Source organism: Scleropages formosus, chromosome 5 (genome assembly GCF_900964775.1).
Source record: "Scleropages formosus chromosome 5, fSclFor1.1, whole genome shotgun sequence".
Lineage (NCBI taxonomy): Eukaryota > Metazoa > Chordata > Actinopteri > Osteoglossiformes > Osteoglossidae > Scleropages > Scleropages formosus.
Window position 1 is genome coordinate 26,509,750 of NC_041810.1, and position 22,167 is coordinate 26,531,916.

The 22,167-nt window shown below is 46.7% G+C and overlaps 1 protein-coding gene across 1 annotated transcript in view; it reads left to right on the forward strand.

Moving 5' to 3' along the window:
- Positions 1-1,904: 1,904 nt before the first annotated feature.
- otog (otogelin) overlaps positions 1,905-22,167 on the forward strand; it is a 45,696-nt gene continuing 25,433 nt past the window's right edge. Inside the window, exons 1-20 of the mRNA XM_018765317.2 lie at positions 1,905-1,932; positions 5,018-5,116; positions 5,232-5,389; positions 6,680-6,801; positions 6,974-7,182; positions 7,316-7,446; positions 8,015-8,121; positions 8,846-8,955; positions 9,146-9,276; positions 9,353-9,456; positions 9,556-9,602; positions 9,723-9,868; positions 12,128-12,260; positions 12,523-12,700; positions 12,988-13,112; positions 13,581-13,793; positions 14,480-14,645; positions 17,285-17,359; positions 17,479-17,522; positions 17,795-17,960. Of these exons, the coding sequence (XP_018620833.2) occupies positions 1,905-1,932; positions 5,018-5,116; positions 5,232-5,389; positions 6,680-6,801; positions 6,974-7,182; positions 7,316-7,446; positions 8,015-8,121; positions 8,846-8,955; positions 9,146-9,276; positions 9,353-9,456; positions 9,556-9,602; positions 9,723-9,868; positions 12,128-12,260; positions 12,523-12,700; positions 12,988-13,112; positions 13,581-13,793; positions 14,480-14,645; positions 17,285-17,359; positions 17,479-17,522; positions 17,795-17,960 (2,492 nt within the window). The remainder of the gene's footprint in view (positions 1,933-5,017; positions 5,117-5,231; positions 5,390-6,679; positions 6,802-6,973; positions 7,183-7,315; positions 7,447-8,014; positions 8,122-8,845; positions 8,956-9,145; positions 9,277-9,352; positions 9,457-9,555; positions 9,603-9,722; positions 9,869-12,127; positions 12,261-12,522; positions 12,701-12,987; positions 13,113-13,580; positions 13,794-14,479; positions 14,646-17,284; positions 17,360-17,478; positions 17,523-17,794; positions 17,961-22,167) is intronic.

The following is a 22,167-nucleotide window of genomic DNA, read 5'->3' on the forward strand; positions in this document are numbered from 1 at the left end:
GAGGTCACTGCTACCGACAGGCCAAAAAAAAAAAACACTTAGAGAAATAGAAAAGTATCAACGTCATCATTATTTCGGAGCCGCAGGTGGCGTAGTGGTTAAAGCGATGGAAGGAGCTGGGTTCGAATGCCACTTTCGACCCATTTCCCAGCTCTATCATTATCAGCAGCTTAGTGTGCAAATCACTGGCTGTAAATCAGCTTCAAGAACGGTGTCGGGGAAATGAGTAGAGAATTATCTGAAAAATAATTAATAAAAACAACAATACATTTATGATAATTATTTCCCCCTTATGCTGGTACAATCAAGTGAGTAATAAGAATTCTTTTTTTGGTCACAACATGGAATTTCACGGAATGAAAACAAAGCAGCCGCAGGGACCTCGGGTGGTCTGCTGTCCTTAGGGGGTCTTCTTTCCTGGGGGACCTTCTGTCTAAGGCCGCTCTATCGCTGGGGCTGCGTTGGTGGCGCTGTTGAACTAACCGTCGGTAGGGGGCGCCCGTGTGCGCAGATATGTGCGGCGCTCCGGCTTCCAGTTCCAACTGTTTTACGCACTTTTTGTAGGAAAACGGAGGAAAGAATCAAAACGTCCCGGTAAAAATATAAACACGTACTTCACCCGGTTATTTTTACTCACTTATCAGGCCTTATGTGTTTTTTTTTAAGAAACAGCAGCGAATTTGTTGTTTCTTTTTATTATTTCGTTAACATGATTTGGGTAAAAACAACTAGCAATTTTAAATGTGCGGAAGAGAAAATAAAAGTACAGAAGTACTTTACTTTATGTACCTTTAAGGTTTTGCTTGCGCGATGTGCAGGAGATCATTTGCATATCGGGCAGGTAGCCCACCTGTCTGAATTAATTATGCTAATAAGGCGGCGCGTCATTCTTTAACCAAAGGAGCAATGATGTCCTCAGATTAACACCGGAGTGGGAGCTCATGTGGAAAAAAGGAACCTCCTGGTGTTTTCAGATAAAAAATGTCTATTTCGTACCGTTAAATAATATTTTTTAAATTTTTGTCATTATTAGTCTGGGGAGAAATCGATTCCACCGAGACGTGGATCTTATGTTTTACGGATGGATCCTCATTTCAGGCTCACCATAAAACGAAATGTGTGTCTTTTATTGTATAGTTTTATCCTAATTAATCAAGGTACGTATTCCAAGATCATTATTTTCAGGTATTTATATGCAGAGATATATATGTAGTCAGGCATATGGTTGAATGTATATATATTTCTGTATATATATATTAGTATATATGTAATCGTCAACTATATTATATAGTATATATATAATTGACTATTACATTATGATTATTTTGTGTATTTTGTGCACCATGTAATATATATACATATATAAGTGCATCACATTGACTGTAACATGTAATGTAACTAAGGTGTACTACAGTTATTTTATCTTTATTACATTAATTTCAATTACTTAAATTACTTTCCAGCAGTTTTTTCCTGGAGTGTTGATAGTGTGAATTTAACTTACTGGGATGGTCTGGAAAAGTAAGTGAAACATCTTATTGTTACATTATCCATATTATGTGCACGTGCAAACTAAAGTGTGTGTTAAGTGTTATAGCCACATTTAATATTTGGTTATTTGTCACCTTGTTATCTACTAATTATTTTTCTGCATTTTTTGCATTTGCAGCTCCATAGATAAATTAGTGAATTTTTAAATCATTTTGAGTGCATTTGGCACTGCTGATATTGACATTGAAATAATACAAGTTATATTCTGATGATACTGGCTGAATATGGACATTTGTTTGTGCATTATGAGTTTCTCTTGACCAGCAGAAGTGCAGATTACGTGCGAAGAACAAACCAGTTCTTTGTTCTCCCTTTTCTGCCCGTAGCAAAAGCAGCAGTATAATGGTGCCGAAATGGGATACCGGTTCCCAAGGAGAGGAGGTAGGGCTCTGGGCCTCTGGGGGTCCCTGGGCCTGGGGCTCTGGGGGTCCTGTGCTCAGGAGCTCTGGGGGTCCCTGGATCTTGTGCTCTGGCGGTCTGGGGCTACCTGAGTCTGGGGCTCGGGGTGCTGTGGTCAGGAGTTCTGGGGGTCTGGGAGTGGAAAAACTGCATTGAAAATGCATTTCCAACGCATTAAGTTGGATGTGGAGCAGGATCCTTAAGGGTCATGTAGGAAAGAGGGAAAAAAAATGAGGTTTTACACATTTACTGAAGTCACACACAAAGGCAGATAATTGGGATCCATTTCTGAAAAAAAAATCAAATTCCTCTGATATTACTGTGTGCACATCTGTATAAGGTCTACCCTCTTTTTTGGTCTCATGGCCAGGTAATTCCTTTAACGTCATCTGTTCGCAAGGTTTATACTTTTTAGTGCATTATTTGCTTTAGAATCATGTTCTCCCTGAATTACAGCTCAAAAAATCTAGTGTGTCTTTTCAAGTGTGTTATCTGCTCCCTCATGGGTATCTTTTACCACTCCGTATCGAAACGATGTGCATTTTTACTTGATTCTAAAATAGTTGATTTTTTCCATTTGTATTATATGTTTATATTTATTCTATAAATGCATAATTGCAAAGAATCATATTCAAAGGTATCCTATAGTGAAAATGTATAGTTTATTAGCTACATGTAGGTACAGTGGATACAGTTGTTTTTGAGACTGCATGTATAAATGTTTCATTCACCGATGAAATGCGTTTATTAACTTACACTAAAACACTGAACTGCACATCGCATCATTAATTTTCCGAGTTCTTAAAACGTAATTATTGACGTTAACGTCAGCGACGTGCATCGGTTTGAAATTAAGCTCCCTTTCCCAGCCCTGCTCTTCAGGGTGTAAAGGATCCTGCTCCTGAGGTTCTGAACCCGTCTCAGGTGTCTCAGGTTCGAGACTCGGAACCGTCCGGGGTTTACGGTTTTTACACACCCGGAGGAGAAGATTCCGGGTTTTTCCATGTCTCATCTGGCACGGGCCAGGATCATTATCATAATTCAGTTCAAGACGTGGTGTTCAGGTTCCCCCATAGTGTGTGAGTGTCATGGAGTGAGTGTGCTTCACTGATGCATGGATGAGTAGCTTGTAAGCAGTGTATCTAGTAGTGTAGTCACCTTGGCGAATAAGGTGTGTGTGCTAGTAACACTACATAGTAACCGTTGTAAGTCGCTTTGGACAAAAGCGTCTGCTAAGTGAATAAATGTAAATGTAAAATGTAAAATTCACTGAACGTGCTTTCTCTCTTTTCCTGCTGTTTTCATTCTGAGACCCTTAAACACCCGTACAAAACCCATATGTATAAAACCCTATAAATGCACCCCCCCCACCCCACTCTCCCCTCCTCCCGTCATCCTACATGTGAAAAACGACTCTCGCCGGTTACGGGTTTCAGCTTTTTATCTCCCTGCTTGAATCTCAGAATTTATCAGGCGGAGGAATTAAAAGAGCCGGCTGCAGACAGACGGCGCTTCGGTGTCCCGCGTTTAATCTGTTTCGTTATTAATCGGTCACCCGAGAGTGTTGGCCCTCTGCGTTCTGAGTGCGCTGCAGAAACGCTAACACTATTAATTAAACGATGTAGGTCCAGTTACAACGGCTTAGCTCCGCTTCTCTGAAAACGACACATTCTTCTCTTCCTGAGACACTGGCCCCGGGTTCAGGTGCCAGCAGGGGAAATGTAAATCTAACCCTATCTGATCATAAGCCTCCAATAGTTTGATTGTTTTATCCAATCCAGGGGACACGGAGATACAAACAAAACGTTTGTATGCCGGGAGCCCAGGATTCCATTTACACAATTCTTTTCTGCCCTTCTTTTCTATGTTTGAAACCGTGTCAAAAGGCAGTACTTTCAGCAACGGCAGCAGTATCTACCAACACATCTTTGGGTTCAGAAGATGCCCAGAAGCCATCAATGCGAAGAGCTGCAGGTACTGGCCGGCCCACTTTGAGCTCCGTACAAAGGTTGACATTATCTCTGAAAACGGAGTCGCCATAATTTGCTAACAGTTGCGTTCAACTCGCGATAGATAGATATCAGAACGATGGAACTGGGAAAATACCACATCTTACCAGGCTGCAATACAGTATCTCAATGTTTTTTGGGAATAATGGGAACCTTTGTCTGCCTTCATATTCAATAAAACGTGAGCAAAGTGCGAGGGCCCGTCCCAGAGGCAGCGTGAGCAGTGGCCGGCGCTGGAACAATTGACCTCTCTGTGTGCCCTCTCTGTGAGAGCGGAGAGGCGGGTCGGGCTGAGCCAGGGGTCCTGTGATCCAGCGTGTCGGGTCTTTGACACCATGTGTCACTACGGTCCAGCGGGACGGGTAGCAGGACAGCGTCCAGCTGCTTCCCTCCACGCTCGCCATATGTTGGGAACGCAAAGGGCAGGTGCCGGATGCCTGGGGTTACTGGAGCTGCACCTGAGCTGAGCGTATCCCCGAATCAAAGATCGGCGATCTGGAAAGAGTCAAGCACCATGGGACGGGTCCCTGGGGGGATTAGGGTTGTATCAATTTACCACTGGTTCCACTTTTCAATTAAGAATTATTATATGGCATAACTGGGGTCGCAGGTGGCATGGCTGTTAGAGACGTTTGGACTCAAGGGGCCATGGTTCACATTCCACCTCCTGTTCTAGTACTCTTGATCATTTACTTACCCTGTAATGATGCAGTAAAAATTACCCAGCAATGGATTGGTGCACCTCTCCATGCTTCCAGGATAGGCTCTGGACCACTATGACCCTCCACCGAACAAGCAGTTCCTGATAATGGATAGACAGATGGAACTAAAATTTGAAAAACCCTTTAAAAAAATCCATACAGCGTTAAAACTCTTCAAACAGTTCAAGGAGAGTAATAATATTATTATAATATTATAATAAAAAAATGCTACCGTAGGAAAAAAAGGAGGCGAACAAATGATGACGACAGTCATTTAAATGTATAATTAATGTGAATTTTCGGAGCGTTCGTGAACTCTGTGCTGATCAGCCAAGTGGCCACATGACTGTTTTTCAGGCTCCTGCTCACCATCCTGTCTAAACGGGGGGCGCTGTGTCAACGGCGATTCCTGCAACTGCAGTTTGTACCAAGCGACCGGAAATCGGTGTCAAACAGGTCCCAGAAAACTGCTCTTTCTATTATATTTATTTAATAAGTATGACCATTTCAAGCATGCATTTAAATATGATTTTATTTGAAACGTCCTCCTCATTTTGGTTTCTGGTCCCAGTGCCCAACACGGGGTTCGAGAGGGAGATGACGTGCCGAACCTGGGGCCAGTACAACTACGAGACCTTTGATGGACTGTACTATTACTTCCCGGGAGTGTGTTCCTACACCCTGGTGCGGGACTGCGAGGACCCTTCCCAGACAGGTGTTGTTATACAGGTAAACCTGGCATCGATCCCATGGAGCCACTCAGTTTAATTTTGAAGTGTTTGCTTATTGGTCGATGGGTCATAGTTGCCGTTATTTGGCTTTACCTGCCACAGGTCAGGACGCGAACCTGGTTTGTGGATGACCAGAAAAGGACGTTTACCGTCTATTGAAATGTCTCGGCACAATCCAGAGAAAGTGAATCATGGTCATATCGAGAAGGTTGCAGTTTCAGCTGCCGGGTGGGGTACAGTTCAATACCCACAGACAAGGCGCTTAACTTTGTTCACTTCAGTGGACGTCCGTCGGTGTACATGAGAACATCTGTAGAAAAAGACGTGTTGATAGTCCGTTTGGAATTGAATAAAATACGCACATGCTCATAGAGACTGATAGCCAATTATTCCATTTATATTTAATTAATTTATATGTTAGAATGAGAGCTCAGCATACTGTGTATAGTATATATATAATAATAACACTTAGTGACATTTACCGGCAGTATGTAGTATAGTGATTAGAACTCCAAAGGTTCCTGGTTCAATCCCACCTTCTGCTGCACTACCCTCGATCAAGGTACTTACCCGAAAATGCTCTGGTAAAATATATTATATTATATTATATTGTATTGTTTGTATTGATATATTGTTTTATAAATTTCCCATTTATAAAACGTGGAGCAACAAACTGCATATGATAATGTTTATCAAACACTTCTACGCAGCACCTCTAACACATTTTGCTGCGTAGCAACTGAAACATTGTGGGAAAGTTTACACTTATTTGGAGTCCAGACTTTATTGTGTCGTTAAATTTAAACTTGACTGCAGCTCATTTCCTCAAAGACTCGTCTTCTGGCACCAGGTGTAATGTTGGCTCCAAAGTCTCGGCCCCGAGCAAATATTTGTCCAGGAAACTGGGGGAAAGTGATCTCATTATTAGAGTCAATTACCGTTCAGTGCTGTAATTACCTGCTCGCTCTCTTCCTCCCACATCCAGAACAACAATTGACTTTGTTTCGGGACCCACTAAAAAAGTACGACTCCTTGGGAAATGGGGGTTGGTGCCGAGGGGGAATGAGGGGGTGGCGTTTTTGGTTGAGACAAAAAGTTATTGATGTTGTTTACCTGCTTGCGAATATCGTTTGTCTGGCTTTCGGATGGAGGTGAGTCGGGGGTGCCAGCGTGCGACTTTCCGTGGTTCGGCCGCTCCGCTGGCACGGTTCGGCGCAGAGATTGCCTCTGGAAATGTTGGCACAGCTCGCCTGTCCACAACAGGGATCTCTCTCCCACGCTCGGCCAGGTTCACAACGACCCGGGCTGTCGGTCGTCGCCGCACTCGTGTGCCCGCTCCGTGAGCCTCTACCTGCCATGGGAGGGGGAGATCCGGTTACACAAGCACAACGTTACCTTCAAAGGACAGAGGTAATTAAAGACCCGTGCGCCGTGACTCCTCGGCCGAGGAAAAGCGCTGAAAAGCTGTTGGACCGTTCGTTCCGGCAGCCCGCGTTCCATCCTGTGTCAAAAACAACATGGCATTCGCTGCGTGTTGCGAAGGGACGATGACGATGCTGCTCTCCCGCCTCTCCGTCCACAGCGTCGAGCTCCCTCACAGCATCCACGATGTGGAGCTCGAGAGGATAGCCCAGTACGTCGTGGTGACCCAGCCCCACGGCTTCACGCTGGCCTGGGAGGGAAGCAGCTCCTCCGTCTACATCAAGATGAGTCCCGAACATGTGGGCAGGACCTGCGGCCTGTGCGGGAACTTCAACGCCGACATCCAGGACGACCTGAGAACCAGCTACGGTGGGTGTACCGCGGGCCTCCCGTGGACAGCGCCATGGAGCAGGAGCCTTCTACATGTATCCCTCCTGAGGACTTTCACCGTGAAAGACGAGCCGTGTTGGACCAACTGTAATATGGTCGACGCTCTCCACAGGGCTGTTCACAGAAGACCTGGCCATGTTTGGGAACAGCTGGATGGAGGCGGAGCCACAACGGGCCACCTGCCCCACGGTGCCTTCTCAATACCCCTCCCCATGCTCTGCTCAGGACCCCCATACTCTGCAGGTACTGGGTCCCAACTGTGGTGCCATAGATGTGTGCAGGATTGGAGGTCCGTAGAAGATCGGTCCTGATCTGAGGGGTCTTTTGCCCTTTGACTATCTTTTGAATGACACTGAAGGCCAGCACTTGACGTTACGTGCAGAAGCCAATGGAACATTCCAGGGACGGGGTCACAGGTAGCTTAGATTTTCGGGCTGTTGACATGTAATTAGAAGGTCCTGGGTTCCAATCCTGCACCTGCTGTAACCCCACTCCAATAATATGTGAGTGTTTGTTATTGCTGAGTATTTTCACTAGTTGAGGGTGGTGGTTAGAGCTGTCACCTCATAATCAAATGACCCAGGTTCGAACTCCACCCTCTACGGTAGTGTCCTTCATTAATGTGCTTATCCTGAAATGATACGGTAAAAATGACCCTAGTGTATAAATGGGTAAATCAGTGTAAGTAGCCTTGGAGAAGGGGGTCAAGTGATGTATTCCTGAGGAAATCGCCTCGACCTTGGAAGGAGAGGTTGGGGAGAGCAAAATAACGATGATTCACTTCGCGTGTAAAACTTCGTATCTTGTGCAGAAAGTGAAGGAGGTGTGCGCTCTGTTCCTGGACGAGCCGTTCAAACCCTGCCACGAGTTTGTGAGTCCGTATCCTTACATGGCCAGCTGCTCCAACGACCTCTGCCTGTAAGTATCACTCCCAGCATGCTTTGCTGCGTGGTCGCGCGTCGTCTTAAATGTAGCTTCTCCAGATATACGAAATGAGCGGAATGGGAATGCCGGCTGAAATATCTGTTGATTTTACTGTGCACATGGTCACATATGTGATTACCGTGCATTCGAGTACCACACGGAAGCATCGTGTGACAACGAAGAGAGCTGTATACGGCGGGAAGTTTGTTGTTTTCAACGAGAACGGCCATTGGCTCGCGTTGGCTCGGCGCATATTTCCCCGATTTTCATTTGTGGACCACGCTGTCCAGCTGGGACCCGCGAAAGAAACCCAAGAACTAGATTTAACAACCAAACCAGAGACACGATTAGAAACCAAATTAGCGACCAAATTAGCGACCAGATTAGCGACTTTATTAGCAGCGCAATAAGATACCTGTGTAGTAGCCCGATCGGTATCCAGATTAGCAACCTATCTAGTCGTGTGATTAGTAATCAGATTGGTGACCCCAAAACCACTGCAAATATTGACCAGATTATCAATTAAAATGGCAACCAAATTAGCAACAATATTAGCAGCCCAATTAGCAACCTGTGCAGTCGTCTGATTAGTAACCAGATTAAAAACCAGAGAAGTGACCTGACTGTCGTCTGCTTGTCACAGGGACAACGGTTAACCCGTCGTTGGGGGTCTGTCATGGAGCACATAGAATGCCTTGTGTTGTTTCATACCTGACAGGTTGGGTCCGAATGACGAAGCAGTGTGCCGGGCACTGACAGAGTACGCTAGGGCATGCGGCCATGCTGAACACCCCCTGCAGGGCTGGCGCGAACACATACGCCGCTGCGGTATGCCCTCGGACCTCCGACCTTTCTGCCTCGGCCTTTGGCCACCTCCCTTCCAGTCCTTCCAGGCTTCGTATGCACAACAGGGACTCATCCCTGATCTCATCCGCTTAGGCAAAAAAAAAGCTTTGATGAAAGCGGACCATGTGCTGAACGCTGAGAATCGGTCCCTGTGTTGTCCTTTTTCCCACAGTGGTGTCTTGTCCCACCGACTTGCTGTACAGGGAGTGCATCTCCTGCTGCCCGGTGTCCTGCAGCATGGAGCGCATGTGCATCGACAGCAGGCTCGAGTGCCTGGACGGGTGCTACTGCCCTGAAGGTGAGGCCTCGGTGCTGCTGCGCCCCATCCCTGCCCCAGTGCCACCACACCTGCTCATGATCCCTACGCTTTGCAGATCAGATCTACGAGAGCGGGCGCTGCGTGGAGGCCGCCGACTGCCCGTGCGAATACCATGGTACAACGTACATGTCGGGTCAGACCGTCCAGGAGGAGTGCAACAGCTGGTGAGACCCCTCCCCTCATCCTCATCACGAGCAGCATTTCCTGTGAAATGACAGCTTAGCCAACCTGTAACCCATCTCTCTGGCTTTCTTTCCCATCAGCACCTGCATGGGGGGGCTGTGGAACTGCACAGAGTACACCTGTCCAGGTACACACGCCCTGCACGCACACACCAGGTTTTTGTTTTTTGAGTCACCGCTGCTCGGAACTGCAGTCGGTCTCATGAGCGAAATGTACCCACCCGGGCTCGGCTCGTGCCCCCTCCCAGGAGAGTGCTCCGTCACGGGGGACATCTACTTCGAGACCTTCGATGGACGAGTCTACACTTTCCATGCCACGTGTCAGTACGTCCTGGCCAAGAGCCACAGTTCCGGAAGGTTCACGGTCACGATCCAGAATGCTCCATGCGGACCGGTGAGTTCCTCCCTTTCTTTTTGGTGAAAGGTACCGGTGGATAGCCCAGGTTAATCACGAAGAGCAGTTATATGAATGTGGCATTATTCAGGATGTGACGTGGGATGTGTTTTTGAATCTCCACTATTAATTTGAGAAGTGATATAAATTAAATTATTCTGAGCAGACTGCTGACCGAGGAGGGGGTACGCCCAGCTGGTTGTATTTTGTCGATTGTATTTATGTGCCAGTAGACCATGACTTCCGGAAGTTAATTTTGTCAAATTTGCCATCAATCTGGAGTTTTTGTTTTCCTCTCCTCGGTTGTCATCTGGTCACTTTTTCAGTTCCAAATCATAAATTACATAATTTATAAATATTTACTATATTGTTTTGCTATAAGGATGAAAGAAATGTACTGCTGACTTTAACATACTGTATAATGTCTCCATGAAATATGAGTCGTATCTGAATGTCTTGCTTTTTCTCTAACCTTGTAAGAGCCCTCTAGAAGAATACACCGTATCGTGTTGTCTATGGTTAACCTATAGTTGTTACGGAATATTGTCAGATTTCCCATTTTGGTCTTAATTTTCCAAGTGATACAAGTCCTTTACGTGGGTGCTCTACGGCCGTAGAAAAACACAACGGTTCCGGATTTTCTCTCGCCGTACCTCAACCCTATAAAGGCGTCCATAAACGTCCCGATTGTCTCGGTACCGGCATCGACTTTCAAACTGCTGAACTCGGTGCAATATTACGCAAGTATACAAAAACTGAATTTGTGACTGGTGCTTTACGGGAAGTGCTTTGCACCAACGCAATTAATCCCGTTTTCGCTGGAATGGCTGAGCTTGGACATTTTGGCTCTGATCCTCGAGGTTAGCCCAAAGAGGGAGGGATGGCCAGAGGACGGGACACAAAGGCATGTGAGACACATTTACGTCGCGATCAGACTCTTCAGGGAAGTGGGACAGATAACACATGAGGCGCTACAAAGACTGTGGGTCTTCTCTGCCACAAAGCCGCCGATTTCCCAGCGCTCCTAGGGTGCCGACGTTACAGTTCAGCACGCAGCAAGTGGGGCCTGGGATACTGTGTCAGACACACTGTGGATGGGGGAGCAGACAGGCAATCGCCCTGGATTACCTTATCTCCCCGCAGACTGACAGAGCGACGCGCTTTGTGGCGGCCAGGCGAACAGTGCAGTCTGGATGAAAGGGCAGGTTCTGTAAGACGCCCCACCAAGAGGGGCAGCGACCCGTGTGACATGGCCTGCTAATCGCCAGCCACGACCCTTATGAAAGAAATAATTCATGCAACTGATGATTCACCGCAAGGTAGAATTTCTCCGGCTGTAAGATCTGCTCTTGGATAAGGTTTGAACCTTATTTCTAACCAGCTTTTCTTACACAAGTGAGCTTTCTTGTATTCATATTTGCCTCCTCAGTTGAAGAACGCTTGCAAATTGCTGCTCACGAACTTGGTGCCAGCAGAGATGTTTTCATGACACGATCTCGATGCCAATCTCAGGTTGAACTCAATGGCATGATGGGTTTTTCATAATTACGTGGCTCTATATAAATTATAATAGTTTGTCCTGCCGTGACCAGACTAATGGAGGGGGGGGGGGTGGAGGTCCAGTCATTACAGCATATCCTATTGGTGAGTTTGAGCCTTTTCGACATGATCGTATTGTTATTGTGCATAAATAAAATTTACGCACTGAATTAAAAAAAATGAGAAATAATCACAAAGTCAGGTTGGGGGGGATGTCATAGTATTTATGACACTTGCTTAGCAGATCTGCATTTTTTTATTTTTTTACATTGTTATTAAAATTTTTGCGCGAACAAATCATTTCAAATAGACACATTTTTTTTTAAAAAACAACTTGTGTTCCAATCTGCAGATATTTTTCTGTTTTTTAAATTAAAGAAAATTTCTTAAAAAAAATATTGTGATGTGCCGAACCTTCTAGTCCTTCCGCTATCTGATCACCAGAGGCCTGGTCATGCCTGGATGAGCTGTCCTAACCTGGACGCAGATGTGCATATGGACTTTTAACATGTTTTTTACTTCAAACTTAAGATACATTCAGAGGAGACTGATTTCGCCATCCTGTAAGAGAAATATCAGTATAAAATGGATCACGGGTGAAATAACGACTGATTTTATCCCAGGAGTTTTCCCAAGCTGTCACCCCCCGTCACAGAGTAGATGAATCAGGGCTGGTTGACTCCCATGTGACCAACCAAAATGGGCCATTACTGTTTGCAGAACCTGGACGGAGCCTGCATCCAGTCTGTTACGCTGGTGATCGATGAGGATCCCAGGATGGAGGTCACCCTGAGCCGCAGCGGAGAGGTCTTTGTGTCTGGCCAGTACAGGATCTCCCTGCCGTACTCGGACGGTAACTCGACTGAGAGCGCCGCGCCGCCGGCCACATGGTGCCCTGGGTGTATTGAGTGACTGCAGCTCACACCGTATCGCTCCACAAAGCACGTCTTTCCGATGTTCCCGCGTCTACCTGCTGCTCTTATTCTCCTGGGCTCCTCACTTCGCCACGGTTCTGCGCGGAGCTTTCGGACGTGAAACCACAACTTGTGTTTGTAGTTGTTGCAGGTGTGCTGCACCACGGTGCAAAACTAATGGGTTCCTCTGTTTGTTTCTAGAGGTCTTTCATATCCAGGAGCTGTCCTCCATGTTCCTGCAGGTGAGGGCGGCTCACGGCCTGCGCCTGCTGTACAACTGGAGGGAGTTCCGCCTCTACCTGCAGGTGGATGAGTTCTGGAAGGACGACACTGTTGGACTGTGCGGAACCTTCAACGGGAACAGTCAGGATGACTTCTTGTGAGCCCGCCAACGGTTTTTCCCTTCTGAGCATTCACACACAGGCTGTGCGGAAACCCAGTCTTTCCACGGCGATCACGATTTTGCAGTAAATTTGCCGTAGACCAATTTCGTTTTGCCGTAGTTGTGTCTGTTCCCTGGGCTTTTCTCTACCGCTGCACTCCATCCGCTTCTTCCCATTATCTCAGCCCGTCCTCGGCTTTTGAGTGAACTTTGACGGGGAAACAACGTCAGTATTTACAATGTGCTGATCACTGCGTCCTCTGCTTGGCTCCTGCTATATCCAGCTCACCCTCAGGGATGATCGAGAGCACTCCTCAGCTCTTCGGGAACTCGTGGAAGTTGTCCTCGGCCTGCGTGCAAAGCCCTGGCCTTCCTCAGCTGGATCCGTGTGACACGCACCAGCAGGCAGGTGGGTTCCCTTCCTCCGCCCCCCAGTCCCTCGGACCAACCCTCCACAACCACTGCGACAAAACAAATCCAGGTGGAACAAGAGCCCCTGTGTTGTGCGCTGCCTCCACCGGACCCATTCCTGGTTGTGTGTTTGTTCAAGTTACACTTGTGGCCGCTCATACAGAGGGCTGCTTGCATTTTGTGGGGGATTTAAACCAATACACATGCAGCAGCGTAAACTTCCTTACGTTTTGCTCATCTATGCAGCGGGGTAATTTTTGCTGCATTACTTCAGGGTAAGTACTTGACCAAGGGTACAACAGCAGGAGGTGGGATTTGAATCTAGGTCCTTTGAGTGTAAGGTGGCCACTCTAAGCACTACTCCCCCCATTGCTCCTGGTACTTAAATGTTAACAGTGGGCATTTATAACTGCAGGTGGAGGTATGTGGGCAATTCTCTTAAACCCCTCCACGTTGTTCCCATCAGCCTCCTACGCGGCAGAGATGTGCGGCGTCCTCGACGGCGAGCTCTTCTCCCCCTGCCACGAACACCTGAGCCCCCTGAGCTTCGTCCAGCGCTGCAAGGCCGACACCTGCAAGTGCGGCAAGCCGTGTTTGTGCTCGGCCCTGGCGCACTACGCTCGACAGTGCAGGAAGCACGGCGTCAACGTGGACTTCAGAGCCAATGTCACCCAATGCGGTAAGAGCTCCACCTGTCAGAACCGTCCCTCTCCCAGTGAGGTTGCTGGTTCGAGCCCCACTCCACCATCCTCACCGAGGTACTTACCCTAATTTATTCTAGTAAAACACCCCCATCAATAAACAGATCAGACACTTGAAGCCACTTTGGATTAAACTTTCAGTTACAGTTAACTGAGTAACCATGGTAACTACCAATAAACGGTTTGTAGAAAAAAACTGTTTTGTCTGCCTTTGACACCGGTATTTACACGGACTGAGCACTGAACTGGATTTTGGGAGCTGATTCCATTTGTCTGACACAGCGGATAGTATAAGAGAGTCCATTACTGCTGTTTAAGGTTTTTTCCCATGTAAAATGAGCTGGGTTTTATCGCCACTCTGCAAGCCTTGTGTGTATGTAGGCGTTCCAGCTCTCTAACTCTCTTTAGAATAATAAAACCCTTAGTACTCAAGTCTTAAATCCCACCTCCTGCTGTACTTACCCTGAATTGCTCCAGTTCAAAAAACGGTAAGTAAACATTCCCCAGCTGTACTGGGTACCAAACTTCAGACAGACTGGGCTGCCTGGACTGGGATTGATAAACCCCAAATTACAGAGTGTGGCAGCGTACTCATCACAGCTGTAGGGTGTTTGGTTACCATGGTTACCACAGGACTCCCTTCTCTTCCCAATGTTCCACGCAGCCCCGGAATGCCCGGGAACCACTGAGTACGGGACGTGCGTGTCATCCTGCCAGCGGCGCTGCCCGTCCGACGGTGTCCTCCAGCGCTGCGGCGAGGAGTGCGAAGAGGGCTGCATCTGTCCTCATGGAACCCTCTACAGGAGTCGCACCCGCACCTGCGTACACAGGTAGGACTCACCCGGACAGCGGCAGTGTAGGCCGGGGCCCTGGGAGCTCTTCCTAAAGGCCAAAACATTAATATTATTGACACATGAGTGCACCACGGGATAAGTATGGTACCACTGTACCACAGCCAGTAGTTTTATTGAGCTCCTTTGACAAACATGGGAAGGTGCAGAGCAGTGGGCAGTTTTTTTTTTTTTTTTTTCTGCAACGTCTAAGCCTTATTGTAAGTACAGACCCAAAAACTGATTTCGACACAGTGCTTTTTCCACTATCATGCAGCAATAGCATAAAGTTAGTATATTTATGCTCTATTAGTTTCTTTATATTTCTGGACTTATACTCAAACCACTTCTGCTCCACCGTTGTCTTGGAAACCACACAAATGGTCGCTGGGAGTCGGCCATGGCTCCGTGGACCTGTCCATCCATACTTGTACTGTTTTTAATAAATTTAAGGGAAAAAAGTATTTGAAAAATATAACTAACATCTGTTCAGGCACTTTAAAACACAACATTTCTGGCCTTTATAAAAATGAACGGCTGTTTGAGTGCGAAATGCATCCGTGCGCCGACTCCTGTGCCGTGAAGGACCACAGTGCGTCACGCTGGGTTGGCAGACCTCCTCCACCTGGTCCTTGAGCGCATGCAGACACCGATCAGCGCAGCGCTGACATCCCTCGAGCTCGGCGCACTCGATCCCTTTACGGCGTGTGCCCGAGGACACAAGCTCTCGTATTCCTCTTAAATGCCTTCAGGTTTTACATCTCTGCGTCTTACTTAACATGCACTAGAGTTACAGCGAGGAATTTGCCGTGAAGCCGTCCATTCATCCACCTGTAAGCCGCCAACGACGCGCATATCTGATAACTGGCGAGAAAGAATTTGTGCCACCGAGGCCGGCGTACCCTCACAGAGTCCTGGACTTCTGGGACATCGGTTTGACGCGGCCACCTCGTTCTTTTTTAATCTGCTTTCGATGTCACAGATTAAATATTTCCGCCCCATTTCTTAAGTTAACGTGGTTTAGACCAGGGGTGGGCAATAATTTTTTACAGAGGACCACATCAGAAATCTGCCACGGCATCAAGGGCCAAACACACGCAGACACTACACGTCTCGCGAGCTGTCACTGAAAACATTATATTCTGTACGGCACATGAATTTCTACTTACAAAATCATGCCAGACTGAATCTGGTTACTTGGTTTGTTACACCAAACGTGTGAAAGGTACTTTGTCTTTAGGCGTTCGGGTAACCCTGTTTTCCACCGAAGGAAATATATGTTCTGAACAGAAACAATAAAAATGTGTAGGAGTTTGGAGATACGCTGACCCCTCCTCAGTTATCAGTTACTAGACTTGAACAAGTGTACTAGTGAGCACATTGGCTTTCTGTGACAACTAGCCATCTCAGTGGAGGAATACAGTCTCTGATGAGCTTGGGCGAGTGCATTAAAGTCACGTGTCATTTCTGACGTAGCTATGTGTAGCACAGCTTACATTTACATCACGTTAATTTAGCAGACGCTTTTCTCCAAAGCGACTTCCGGTGAACTCTTTGTAGTGTCATCAGCCCACACACTTCATTCACCAAAGTGACTTACACTGGTAGATACACTACTTACAATGGGTCACTCATTCATACATTAGTGGGACACACTCTGTGTCACTCACACACTATGGGGGAACCTAAACAGCATGTCTTTGGAGTGTGGGAGGAAACCAGAGCAGACACGGGGAGAACATGCAAACTCCACACAGGTGACACATGTTCATCTGTAAGAGTGGGTCTAGTACATGACGTAGTGCTGTAGTTACTACATGCTTAAGTTTTAGCACTGACTGAAGCATCTCCTCTTGAGCAATGCAAAACATTCATTTCTGCTCTGGATTAATTTCAGACGCTTTATCTTGCATCCTTTTCAACAGACCCATATTTTTTTCCCGTCAGACTCGGACTTCCATAACACACCAGCTAACTTTTTCCATTTTAGTCCTAACCGCTGTGCACGAATGTACCTCTGTGAATGTGTTTCCCAGTCGTCGTGCCTTTCGTGCCGCTATTCCCTCAACCCGCCTCATTACAATTCGTCTCGAAAGCGATTTGTCTTTTCACTCCTTCTTGTCTGGGCAGACTATTGCTGTTAAATACCCTGCGCTCCGCATCAACCGGCCTCTTTTCGCCACTCATTTTGTCAGGGGGCTATACATATACTACAGAGCCCTGGCTTACCTATTGCTCTTTCTCGCGCGTGTGAATAAACGTCACATATTTTTAAGGTTTCAATAACATAACCAGTAAAAGAAGTTTCTTTTTGCCTTGCGGGCCAATTGACACTGTTCACCCGGGGGCCGCATCCTGCCCGTGTCTGGTTTAGACTTTTACCCTCAGTGCAGCACAGCCCTGTCGAGGGAGTCGTAAAGAGTTGTGCTTCCAGGTGCTGTTGTAGTCCGGGGGGAGTAGGAGTTGCAGTGATTAGCGCTCATACCCTGATCCGATAGAGTAAAAATTACCCAGTTTAGTAGATGGGGATTTCTACATTTTTTTCTGAATGCGGAAGGCCCCTTTGGCCACCAGGGAGGGGAGGCCGATTCGGTCCATTCCTATTGGTCAGCTGACGTGCTCGTCATCATCTTCCTCAGGAGCGAATGCCCCTGTGTCTTCCTGGGGGTCGAGTATGCGCCCGGAGACGTTATTATGAGCTCATCAGGTGTACAGTAAGATCCTCCCGCTCATTCTGCCTCATTAACATGGTGCACTGAACACGGTATATAAGAGTATTATTCCTCAGCCCTCACATGCAGTATAATGGTGTGCGATGTGTTTGTCCTTGTAGGGTTTGCCAGGACGGAAGAATGGTTCCTGAGAGTTCTGTCGTCAGTAAGTGTTATTTATGATGCAGTGCTTTGACGTACAAAGTTCTGGTTTTGGGCGGGGAGATCAGGTTGAAGGACATATAACAGTGATGAAAAACAAACACTAACTTTTCATCACACACTGTAAAAATTCCCTTTGGAGGAAATGCCGGTGGCCTTGTTGGCTGTGAGGGATTCAGGTTCACGTCCTTTTCTACGGAAGAGCACGGAAATGCTGTGATTCTCATAATCCTGTGTGGTGTCCCAGCCCTTGATCATCGGCGCTCCCTCTTCCAGATAAGACATGTCCGTTGGGGCAGCACTACCATGAGTGTGCGCCGCCGGGAGAAGAGCCCTCTCCGGGGAGGGGGCTGGAGTGTGAGCACACCTGCGAGTCGTACCTGCTCAACCTCACCTGCTCGGCCCACGAGCCCTGCGTCTCCGGCTGTGTTTGCCCCCCAGGGTGAGTATGCATGCTGAATCAGGCACCACCGTGCTCTGATTTTAGCCCCGGTGGGGTTAGGCGACACCAGGAGGGTGAACGCTCTGCACACGGCTGTGCTGCGTCATTAGCCGAGGTCGACTTGGCACATGACCGGCATGATCTGGGGACCTTCAGCGATGAATCCTTTCCACCGCGTTCTCCTTTAACACGTGCTCACAAGGCAGCCTCTGGGCACCAACGTTAACTGCTCCAGGTAAAACACACCTGCATGATTCACGTGGTTGGCGGAGCCTGGTATTTCGGATGAAATAGGAAACTTCTGGATGGAGTGAGCCAGCGAGTGGATGGGCAGAGCCCAACCCCTGGATGGAAACAACTTGCCCCTCAATCCATGGAGGTTCTTCCTTGATGAATAGCAGCATTGTAAATATGGCCTGGGTTGTGAAGGTCACTGAGCCTATGTGAGTCTTCCACAGTGATGACGTCACCGTTAGGGGTCATGGCTAATGTCTGATTATTTCCCACGCTTGAGTGTTGAGGTGGACAGCAGGCTAAACCTGCAACTGGTGTCACTTATCGAGACAAAGGAGCGATTGTGTGTGATGCAGTTATCACGGGTGGGGAAGCGCGGATGTTGGATTTGCAAGCAGCCCTGATTTCTTGGCCAGCCTGGAAGTTTGAAAGCTTTTAAAAATCGGAATCGTGGCAATTTGACAAGCTATACCAATAATTAATATACTAATGCTTGGTATAGTACCTAAATGTGAAGAAAAACATTTAAGAAAATGAAGCCAATTAAATGTGATGAAATGACACATAACTAATTGCCTAGATGTTTGCTGGGTGCTCTTATCCTGGGATGATCCCTTTGTTGGGAAGCCCCTTCCAAAATGTCCACCCCTCCGACATTGCCTCACAACGGGAGGCCAGGTGTTCTTCTCGACGTGGAGGAGAAGGGATGGGAAACAGAGGAGGCAGGGGGGTTTGATCAAAGCAGTTTCAAGTGCGGTTGGTGGGTGGAGCCGTGTGGCATAGTGAGAGCATTGATGTGTGTTCCCGGTGAAAGGCGAACCACGGGTCGAGCACTACTGATCCCTGACTGTTACCTGGTCTATGAAGGTCAGCTGGTACACTAGCTAATCTCTATTGGAGATGTCTGAATAACGTCAAAGGAGACATGTGTAACCCTTCCCACTCTTTTTGGGTGGATTTTTTTTTTTATGTGGAACACGTACTGGTTAATTGCGTACAATGTCTAGACCTGAAACGTCAATCGTGGTTCCCCTTGTTTTGGTCAAGGTGACCACTGCTTCTATGATCTTGTCTGTAACTGGAGACCTCCTCTGTGAGTGCTCCGTGGAATTTCCCAGGCCGGAGCCTAATGGTCTAATGAGAGCTCAATCTTCTCCCCAGCTGTTAATAGTCATCCCACCGAAAGGGAAGCTTTGCATGAAGCTCATGTTGAGCACAGACCGTACAGCTCAGATTAAGGCCACCCGATCCTCTAAGAGTCAAACATCACCAAGTCACTGTTAGGGTTAAGTGGCCTTTTTATTAATTGAAAGCCGAGATGCGAGAGCCTCCTTGTTCTCGTGTCGGCGCCATTGACAAGCCAAGAGCCGTTACGCCAAAACAGTAAATAAAGAGAGCAGTGCGCGTGTCTCATAGTCATTTGTTAATCAATAATCTCTTTCAGTACTGAACTGCTGTACTATGTATAGGTGATGTGATGCAAAAATTACCTGTTCTTTTCACAAAGAAATACACTGACTTATTAGCCACTTTATTAGGTACACTTGGGTGACTACACGTACTGTTCACCCCCCGCAATTAATGAGTCACTTGGTTGTGACTCAGTATCTAAAGTAAGTCAAGAGGCCTCGTTATAGTTTATCTGAGCATTAAAATGGACAAGGCGTGTGATTGAAGGCACTTCTCATGATCACAGCTGCAGTGGTTCCAACATCTCAGAAACAGCCACACCTCTGGAATTTTTGAACGCTACAGTGTCAAGATTTTGCAGAAAATGAGCAAAAAACACTGACTGCATGGCATTTCTGTGGGTGAGAACACCTTGTTGATCAGACACGTAGGTAGAGAAGAATGGGCAGACTTTGAAAGCCAACAAGAAGGGCACAAGTACAAAAATGACAGGTTAGTACAGCAGTGGTATGCAGAAAGGGATGTGCGAACGCACTCTTATTGATCCTTGAAATGGATGGGCTACATCAGCAGAAGGCCATTCCGGTCTGAGCTCAGAACAAAAAGAGAAGGTTCCAAAGGATATACAGTCACCAAACTTGGATAAGTGATGAGTGGAAAAACTGGTCTATCAAATCCCAATTTCTGTTGTGACATGCTGAGGGCAAGGTCAGGAACTTAGTGTAGGAAGAATGAATACATGGACCATGTTGGAAGAAAGAATAAATCCATGTAATGGTGTGGGAAATGTTTTCTTGCTGCACATGAGATTTTTAGAACTAACTGAATATCATTTGAAGGGCACATAGGACGAAAACTATGTTGCAGAACTGGTGCATCCCTTGATGGCCAGTCTAGCCTTTCTCACACAGACCCTTGCAGCAAGGCAATGTGCCAAGTCACAAAGCATACACCATCTCAGAGTGGCTAAACAGACAAGATAGTGTCTTTTCTTTACTCCAGTGGTCTGCGCAGTCCCCACTGCTCATGCCAACAGCGTCTTTGGGATGAGGTGGGATGCGGTGTCAACAGAATGAATGCATCGCCAATAAATGCAGAAACTGTGTGAAGCTGTCAAGCCATCTTGGACCTGTGGAATGTGTCCAGTAGCTTTTCACTGAAGTCATAGTATTCTAGGGGCAAAAGAGGGTCTGACCCAGTCCTTGCAAGGTGTACCGCATACAGTGGCTGGTGAGTGTACATTACACGGTGTATTGATCATATATATCTACCAGTCTATGGTAATTAGTGTTGCATAACTCTGTTAAGGAAATCTAAGGAAAGTTAACAGCTGTCCAAAACTCATAAAAAGAAAGAAAACACATTTTCTTTCAATCATTGCTTGCCCTGTATCTCTGTGTTATGTTGAAATCTAAAATATTAATGCGTAAAGTTCAATGCCTTTTCAGTAACAGTACCGCTAGTAAATAAACATATTACAGTATGTTGAGGATGCAGTGCTGGGTGTTATATTTTGAAAAAAAAAAGGGCTCTGAGGTGTTAATACTTTATATCAGTTATGTTACTATACGTCTGAATGCATTATTTCAGTTTCTACAACATAAATTTACACACACTGTCTGAAACTGCTTATCTCAAGCGGGGATGCGGCGAGCCGGAGCCTAACCCGGCAACGCAAGCCGCAAGGCTGGAGGGGGAGGGGGCACACTCAGGATGGGATGCCAGTCTGTCGCAAGGCACCCCAAGCAGCACTCGAACCCCAGACCCACCAGAGAGCAGGCCCAGGCCAAACCCGCTGCGCCTCTCTTAACATAACTTTATCAAAACTATTTTTAAAGAACTTATTGCAGAACCCAGAGAAATATATTTTAATGGAGCATGGATCAATGCATTTTTACACAAACTGGGATTCCCCCCCTCCTTTCTATAAATTAATGCTTTTCTTATGCATGCAGTAAACAGGTGGGAGGTGGTGTCAGGTGGCCAGTAAGCCGCTTAAAGAAATTCCTGCAACCTGTTTGCGAACATCAGCACATTTTAATTTCACCTGGGGGAAAGGTGTGCGGCTTGTCTCGTCGTTCGTTGCAAATTGTATTTTTTTTGCTGTTTCATTACACCCTCCTGAGGGTGCGGGTGGCATTTTCTCTCCGGCCATTAAGCTCTAGAGGGCTCATTTTTCGCTGAGCTTGTTGAATAGCAGGTTTGCATGTTTGACACTCATTTTTGGCACAGGTGTCTTATTAAGACCAGGAAATTATATTTCTGCATTTTAAGATTTTAAACAGTAAATATAGAGATGTAGTATATAATATTAAAAACAGTGAAAATAAAATGTACTCATTCTTGGTATTAAAGAGCCATTGGCTGAAATTATAGATATGCAATATAATTTTAGAACATGATATGTGTATATTTCATAAGCCCCCCCGCCGCTCTTGTCCGTTTTAAGGACAGGGGTCTGCTGTTCATCCTCCTTCACTGCAAATATTTAGCAGACTGGTTGTTTACATTTTTCAGGCCAATTTGGCAAACCTAAACGCATGTTTCCCTTTTCCCAAAAGCT